Source organism: Elaeis guineensis, chromosome 6 (genome assembly GCF_000442705.2).
Source record: "Elaeis guineensis isolate ETL-2024a chromosome 6, EG11, whole genome shotgun sequence".
Taxonomy (NCBI): domain Eukaryota; kingdom Viridiplantae; phylum Streptophyta; class Magnoliopsida; order Arecales; family Arecaceae; genus Elaeis; species Elaeis guineensis.
Window position 1 is genome coordinate 30346900 of NC_025998.2, and position 8485 is coordinate 30355384.

The 8485-nt window shown below is 41.0% G+C and overlaps 2 protein-coding genes across 2 annotated transcripts; both read right to left on the reverse strand.

The window, feature by feature from the left end:
* Positions 1-795: 795 nt before the first annotated feature.
* LOC105046906 (early nodulin-like protein 18) lies at positions 796-2136 on the reverse strand. Its single transcript, XM_010925656.4, has 2 exons — positions 1474-2136; positions 796-1363 (listed from the first exon to the last, which is right to left on the reverse strand). The coding sequence occupies exons 1-2, from the start codon at positions 1643-1645 to the stop codon at positions 960-962; spliced, it is 576 nt and encodes a 191-aa protein (XP_010923958.2). The 5' UTR covers positions 1646-2136; the 3' UTR covers positions 796-959.
* A 1388-nt stretch (positions 2137-3524) lies between these two features.
* Positions 3525-6800, reverse strand: LOC105046905 (uncharacterized). Its single transcript, XM_010925655.3, has 2 exons — positions 4761-6800; positions 3525-3799 (listed from the first exon to the last, which is right to left on the reverse strand). Exon 1 carries the CDS (start codon positions 6698-6700, stop codon positions 5204-5206), a length of 1497 nt encoding a protein of 498 aa, XP_010923957.2. The 5' UTR covers positions 6701-6800; the 3' UTR covers positions 3525-3799; positions 4761-5203.
* Positions 6801-8485: the final 1685 nt, after the last annotated feature.

Genomic DNA, 8485 nt, shown 5'->3' on the forward strand with positions numbered 1-8485 from the left:
TCAAGAGCAATATTTCCCTGATGGGCGGCCAGGCGTGCCATGTGTGTGGGTGCACGTGCACTGGGCGTGGCTGCGTTGCATGTAGTGTATGCACATGTGGTGTTGAGAACTGAGAGGTTTGCATTGATGAAAAGATGCTGCCCTTGTGGAAATGGAAGTAAATGGGATTCCTGGTTTAAACATTTTTCTTTAGTGAACTTTTCTCTCTCTCTCTCTTAACGAGCATTTTTCTTTAATGAATTGTCATTTTCTTTCAGCCGCGATGGAGGGATCCTGTGACTTAGGATCTATTCATCCTTATTATAATATTAATGCCACCTGGGAGAACGTCCCAAATCGAAAATAAGGAAAAGTGAAACCAAGGGAGGTAGAAGGTTTGAAATAAGTGTTAGTTCCTGTTAGGTTGGTTTGATAATGTTGTTCTCTGTTTTTTGTTACTCTATAAATTAATGAAAAAAGCCATGGAGATTGGTGTTTTTCCTTTCTTGCTTTATCTTCAATAAATCTTTGTTCTTAAGGTTTTGCTGATAAAATTAAAAGATAAAAAGGTTTTCATGATACATGTAACTCTGGTCCAAGTTTCTTGGATGTCAACACAAAAACGGCCAGTTTTTTTTCTCTGTGATGGAGCTTTATTTTATTTTATTTTATTTGTTTGTTTTTTTGGCACCAATGGTCGAAATTAAACTGCCCGGCTGGAGAATGATACGTTCGTCTTATTTATTACAACCGTGAAGACTAGCGTAAGCCAAGTTAGTAAAATTTGCAAAATAATATAACAATCTCTCATTGTCCAACTAAGCTTCGTTTTATTTATTTTTGACTTCCACAATTTCTCACCAAGCAAAATAAATAAATTTCACACACCTTAACTCTCAACAAAACATTTTCTCACCCAACCCAAATAAATAATTTTGACATGGTAACTTTCACAAACCCTCACCCCCAACAAACGACGCTCATAAAACATGGTATAATGTCACGAGGAGAGCAACAAGCGTGCCTACAAAGCCCACAGCCTTTACAGAAGCGCCGTTTGGCGGAGAGGGAATAGCAGACTCCCCGCCGGCAGGAGCTAATGATGGTACAATTTCTACCACCCCTGAAGGAGGTGGCGGAGGTGAAGGGGAAGGTCCGAGGCTTGTTGCATTGCTACGGCTTGCCATGACCACAACCACTAACTTCTCGTTCTTTTGGCAGTTCTCTTTGTTCCCACTGATGAAGTAGAAGGGACCTGATCGCGTGAACGTAAACACTGTGTTGCCATCGTTGAACCGATCAATGAATGATGATGTGTCACAACTATTGTATGCATTCGCATCCACTAGAACTACCGAGTCCTGGTCAGGCGGGTAGACAAAAACTGCAACATTAACACATATTGTAAGTTTAACACTTAACAGTACCCAAAGATCTTAACAGCCTTCTCTTCTATTTGAGTAGGAAATGAGACTGGTTGGTTTAATAACTTACGTAGTGAGTCACCAATTTGAAACCGCTTTTTTTCTGCCCATTGGTTGAATGACATCGCATTGGGGCCAGGCACAGCCCATCCGTTTGAGCCTCCAACCTTGAACTCGGTTGCAGCGGCCATCGATGCAAGGAGAACAGAGCACAGAAGCACCAAGCAGTGAAAGTTTGCCATAAGGGAAAGACAAAGCAGAACGTAGTGGGAAAATGAGAGTAGGATAAACCAAGACTCAGGTTGAGCTCTGAAAGGTAGGTCGTAATGTTGAGGTATTTATAGGCAGGCCTCTGTACATGCAACCCCAAGTCTAACCTTACCTCTATTTTCGGATATCTTAGCACCTGGAAACAAGTATATGGGCTAGGTCCATCTTTCTAGTACTTTTGCATCTACTTTTTTGTGGCATTAGCTTCCTGGAAGTAATTCCTTGCTTGCAGCCTTCAGAGTATTCATGCCTTGAAAATTAAGGGAATTGCGTTATGCAACCAGCTGTATACCCCAGAGTTTCACTGGGCTAGACTTGGTTGGGTTAAACTGGCCGGAAGATTAAGATGACCTTATGCAGGAGTTTGGACCAGATTTCTTCTTTTAGCCTAATAGTCGGTTGGAAGTATCGGAATCAAACACAACATCCGTGGAACACCTTGATTGAATTTTATATACCACAAATAATTTTACTCCTCAAAAAAAAAAAAAAAAAAAAAAAATCTACCACGCCTTGAACTCATGACCTCTTCCAACAAGTACGTAGTGAGGTACTACATGCTCAGTTAAGGCCCGGATGGTATAAAAATAGACTCCTATTTAAACATTATTTTACATTTTATCTCTCTAAAAACTTAAATGGTAAATGGTCAGCTTGAGTCTTGGCATGCAAAACTTATGAGGAAGAGCCACCCCTGAGATCTTGGAAAACCCAAGTTAGCGATCGTTGTTCATGGAATTATATCATTGTGATAAAGTCCAGACCCATTGAGGCATTGAGGCATAAATTGGGTTTAGCAAGATGCTTTTGCCCGTCCTACCCATTTTGAAAAGAGTAACAATTACCAAGAAATATGCTGACTTTCATATGTTCAAACTTTCTACTCTCTCTTTTCAGATAGAACTTACTTTCTGATCTCACACTAATCTATCAGCAATATTGGGCCCCTCCAGTTGTTGCTTTCCGACGCCATGAAAGTTCTGTGAGCATCTATACTTCGATGAGGAGAATGTCTAACTTGTTTCTTTCTTTGCCCTCAAGCTAGGAAAAGAACTCCAAGAAAATTCACCTCTATTCCAAGCTCTGACAACAATCAGTCCATCTATCCTACATGGACTGAAGTTGTATCTTTCATGCCAAAAAAAAAAAAGTCACCTTCCTTCCCATAAATCTAGCATTGGATCGCGCAATAGTCACTCGGGGATCCATGCAGATGATGAATAAGAGAATTTAGAATGCTTTGACATCTGTGCAAGGAGCTATCCAATGATGAAAGAAGATCAATCACTCTTTGGCACAGCCTGACCCATCCCTACATTGGACCAGTAGCTTGTCTGACAAAAGGCCGAGGAAGGCACACCACAAACTGACTCCGCTGCATCCGCCAGGGATACGTAGAAGCCAACAGGTTGCTATATCTTCTTCTTACCGCCAGCACATCTTCCCATCCATCTCCCAACTCTCTTCTTTGTTGTCACAACAATCAATCCATCAACTTTCTCAAGCTGCGTCCGTCCCCCTCGGACCCCGTTTGAAAGTTGCTGCTCCAATGCTCATGGTTGTAGTCGTTATGGGCGCAGGCAAGTCACCAACTATTAATCATTTTTGCATGTTCTCTTCATAACGTTGATTGACCCTTGGATATGATTCTCTTAAAAAACATCTACTGGTTTTGAAAGCAAGAAAAATCAGAAGGCAAGTCTGCTTACTGATCCCCTATTGTGCTTAGACAACTAGAGAGTTTTAAACTGACCTAATGACATTATGCGACTTCGAACCATAGCAACATATAGAAAATATTGTCCTTAATATGCATCGTGGTCATAAATCATCGCAAAATGCCACAAAATATTTGAAACCAAAAATTTTCACTACCATAAAAAGGTGCCCAGGACAGTCATTAAAACTTGCTGAGAGTATCTGATTTTATCATCTTCAAAGGTTACACTGGAGATGCTTTCAGACAACTTCATCGTGGTCTGAAAGTGAAGAACCTAGACATGATGAATCCATGAGGTTCCGTTGCAGCAGTTCATGTTCTACCCACCAGATGTTAAAAACAATGGTCTGCTACCTTGATTATGCCCTGAGGCTGTAAATTATTGTTGGAATCCAAGCATATAATCCTGCATGCAAAAATACAAGCCTTATTAACTAAGATTATTAAGAGCTAAAAAGAGTGAACCATGATAGCAGTAACTCATTCAGCAAGCATGTTAACATCCTAGTATCATACATCAACTTGGCAGCAAATTATTTGTGCTAACTAGTCCATTGGTCCAGCGATCACAAAAATAGTGTTATTACTGTTTTTATTATCAATGAAACAGACCACCTGGACTAATTTTTATGTATGCTCCAAAGCAGTGCTTCTCCATCAGCTTCATTGGGCATCCAACAGAAGGAATAAACAGTGAATCTCAAAAAAGAAATAGATTGGCACATCATGGAGTGGTATTAACATACGCAATATAGGTTGGAAGAAAAGCAACGACTAACAGGATGTCACATTCGAAACATAAAATTCAGACATATTATCTTGCATCAAATACCTCTAAGCCAAAATGAACCTGTCCCAACTACATCCAAAACATCATGAGTCTTGTTAATGCTCACCAATTCCATGCTCAAAACTAAATTGTGACAATATCATAACAGCAGAACTGCAGCACCCTGAGAAAACGTCATCATCTTGATGGTACTACAAAGAAGCATAACATAATTGGGATGATAAAAATATGACATTTACAGTTTCAATGCCACGTAATGTAAAGAGTCTTAAATCCTAATAGCTTTGATAAAACACATCATCAGATGAAAAGATTATCAAAAGTGTCAGACTGCTCTTCTGGAGATTTCAACAGTGACAACACCAAAGCAAGAATCATTGTCTAACAAACAGTTTGAAGAGAAGTCGCTGGCAAACCAACGTCATAACTATGTCAAACAATATGAAAAACGATGCTCTATGATATAGATCCTTCTCAATTTGATGTAATCATGCATTAGTATTCGTGCTTCATTCTAAGATTCTAAAGAAAGCAAAGAATACCAAAAGAATCGGATATCCACAATAAGATAATTTACCTGAGCACATTAATTTGAGAAATCAAGTTTCTTGCATCCAATGATTATATCCCAGTCAAATAGCTGATACATGGGAATGCTACTGCATAACACACATGAGCTCATGAGAAAATCATTATCCATCTTTTCCTGTCTTCCAGATGTTATCAGCGGCACATCATTGTCACAATAATGCTGATCACACCAAGAAACAGGATTTAGAGAAAGTGAAGCCATAAGCATAATATAAGCTTTGCTATTTGCAAGAGTTCCATGAAACACTTAGATGTCATCCTTAATCCCATCTTTGATGCAAAACCCCATCAATCCAGCATGGGGTAGATTGCTACATTCCAAGGATCCCAATTTTGTCCTTCTTTTGATGATACCTTTGGCTCCCGGCAGTTGGATGTTAGCAAGAAATATCCATTAAGAATTTAGGAGGATGTTACACTAACAGAATTCTATCTCATTTCATTTGAATAGTACAGCAAACCCTGTGCCTCTTGGAAGACCCCCTTCCTACGAATTCCATCTGCTAGTACTCTATATGTGATAGCATCAGGTTCTAGTCCTCTACAGATCATCTCATCAAGCAAATGCTCAGCCTGCTCAAGATTCCCTTCCTTGCAATAACCACATATCAGTGTAGTGTAAGTGACCACGTCTGGCCCAAGACCATACCTTTCCATGTCACATAATAGCTCTCTTGCAACCTGACTTTTTCCAATTTTACAGTACCCATCCATCAGGGTGTTATATGTGACCACTCCACACTGTAGCCCTTTCTCAGATATCTCCTCAAAAAGCCTATAAGCTCCTTCCATATCCCCCATTTTGCAGAACCCATCAATCAAAGTATTGTAACAAACAATATCATCTCCAAATCCACTCCCTTTCATTTGATCGAACAGCCAGACCGCATCATCCAATCTACCATCTTTACACAACCCATCGAATAGAATACTATACGTGAACTTGTCAGGATGTAGCCCTTGATGATTCATCACATCTAAAAGTTCCAATGCCTCTTTCACTCTCCTCTCCTTGCAGAGCCCTTTAATGACTGTTGTGTAGGTGACTATATCTGGGTTGACCCCAAGTGCTATCATCTTGGTGACCATTTTGAAGGCATCTTCCAATTGCCCATTCCCACAGAAGCCATGAATCAGAGTATTGTAAGTCACAACATCCGGAGATACGTCCTTCTCCAGCATCTCACAAAAGACCTTCTTTGCCTCCACCAAATTCTTCTCCCGGCACAATGCAACTATAAAACTAGTATACGAGATCACATTACCCACTATTCCCAACTTTGTCATCCTTCCATAAAGATTCTTCGCTGCTTTAGTTTTCCCTATCTTACACAAACTTCCAAAGACTAAATTATAACTAAAAGAATTCGGTTCCAATCTTGACACCAACATTTCACGAATCAAACCCAAGCCCAGTTCGGGATTCGATTCGGCGCACACAAAACCAATGAGAATAGCGTAGGTGAAGCAATTCGGGCTCGGTCCCTTCTCCTTCATGTCATGAAAAAGTTTTAAAGCTTCAGAAATCTTTCCTTCACGGCAAAATCCCTTGATGAGTGAAGTGAAGGTGATGGAGTTTGGAGTGTAACCGAGGGAGATAATTTGGTCGAACACCTTGAACGCAAGGCTGGTGCGGCGGGTCGCACAGCAGCAGTCGAGGACGATGTGAAGGGTGGTGAAGTCGGGCTTCAGGCCCGACTGCAGCGAGGAGTGGTAGAGGGAGAGCGCGGCTTCGAACCGGCGGGCTTTCAAGAGGGCGGAGAGGACGGGGTTGAGGGCAGCGGCGGAGGATGGTCCGGTGGTTGGCTCAGCTGTGAGGGTGGAGACGGAGTGGGAGAGGAGGTGGAAGGAGAGTGTTCGAAGGCAAGAAGGAGAGACTGGGATGGAAAGAGGAAGAAGGGTTCTTCTTCGAAGAGTCGGGAACATTGTTTGCTAGAACTTCCATCCCGGTCAAGATGGCCGATGGATAACTGTGTCGTGGACGCTCCTCCTGAACCATCATATACCCACGGCCGACGCCAGATGTTTCTTTCAAAAAAAAAAAAAAGAAAAAAAGAACGCTAAAAACAAATAGTACGCGACTTTGGTGGTACCCATGTAATTCAATAAAATAGCTCTACATAATTTTTTATAATATTTTAAATTAAATTAAATAAATATATATAAATATATTTATTTTTGATATATGCAGACGATCGTACCACTTTAATATGAGTACAATCCAAAAGATTAGAAAATAAAAAGTCCTGCAAGACTCTCATGCAAGCGTCCCCCTAACGTCAGGTTCAGTCTCCGATGTACTCGGTAACAAATGATACAATCTAATTTGCCATGCTGTTTATCTCTCGAAAGACGTACTGAATAGACATCATGATAGGATATGAAGGAAACTCCAGATATCATGGAGAAATGGATGAGCCTCCAAATGCTTCATCTCGTCTCGATCTAGTCAATGATTGTGGCGGAATCACCTTCAATAAAATTCTTCTTCGCCTACAGCTCCTATTTGGTGTAGATGATAGCCACCCAAATAGTATGAAGCTCAACTCCCGAGATAGAAAGCTCAAAAAGATGTAAGCCCCCACTGCCAGCAGCCTAGAGTTTGGATCCCGAATGACATTGCTAGCTCCACTCCTACCATTTCTAACATTGCCATCAAAATTAATCTTAACAAACTTCAAAGGAGAGAGTTCCTACAAAATAAAAATAATTTTTTGGATCGCTATAGGCATAGCATGGGAGTTTCAGGAATCCAAGCGTCAAGGGATGGGCCAGCAATATTCAAATGGCTGTATTTTGTAACTAAGCAATAGGCTCTCTCTAGCACCCTATGTGCAGGCACAACTTTGAGTTCGAAGACCAGATTGTTCCTGAATAGCCAAATCCGATAAATGACATATGCTATCCTACCTCTCCAGGTGTAGATCGAAACCTCTGCCATACTTCGGTAGATTGTGTCCAAAAAGGGATTCAATCAAAGGCCACTGCTCACCTCCCAAGACTAACCATCCACCATCCTCCAAATCAACCTCGCCCTTGGATAGTGAAGGAGGGTATGCTTCGTCGACTCATCTTTCAGCCTGCAGATCAAGCAAGCAACTGGAAGCTCCATACCTCTATACGTAAGTAACGTACACATTAGAAGTCGATCCCAAGCAACCTTACAGAGAAAGAGCCTGATCCTGAGATAGATAACCACTCGCCAAATCTAAGCAACCTCGATCCTTCTATCCGATATAGGCCCACTCATCTTGATAAGGTCCATCGTAGGAACCTTAGGGCAACACGATCGGCTCCACATCCTCAAGTCCCGATTATGATGGATGAGAATTAGGATAGGAAGAATCTGATCAATGAGCTGACCGCCAAAGAGATGGGGACATCCTATGCCTTCCAGCTTCTATTGTCGGCAGTAATCAAATTATAGACCTACAGATAGTTATCTACCTCCATACTGACGTAGGTCCACCATTGTGAGAGGGGCAAGCTAGAAATTCAAATATTTGACTTACATCAACCGAAGTCCTGTCCCCAATTAACCATCTGACGTGTTCCTGAATAATATATTTCTTTCAAAATAATTGATTTCTCGCTTTAGTTCTTTAAGCTATAAAATCCAATATATGGCTCTCAAATCAATGAGATAGATAAACTCTTAAGCTCACTCTACTTACTCCACACCATATTTATTCTCTTGCATTCACTCCAGCT

Coding starts and splice junctions, on each gene's coding strand:
- LOC105046906 (XM_010925656.4), bottom strand. CDS start 1,645: ATGGCAAACTTTCACTGCTTGGTGCTTCTGTGCTCTGTTCTCCTTGCA. Junction 1,364..1,473: donor TCAAATTGGTGACTCACTAC/GTAAGTTATTAA, acceptor TTAATGTTGCAG/TTTTTGTCTACCCGCCTGAC.
- LOC105046905 (XM_010925655.3), bottom strand. CDS start 6,700: ATGTTCCCGACTCTTCGAAGAAGAACCCTTCTTCCTCTTTCCATCCCA.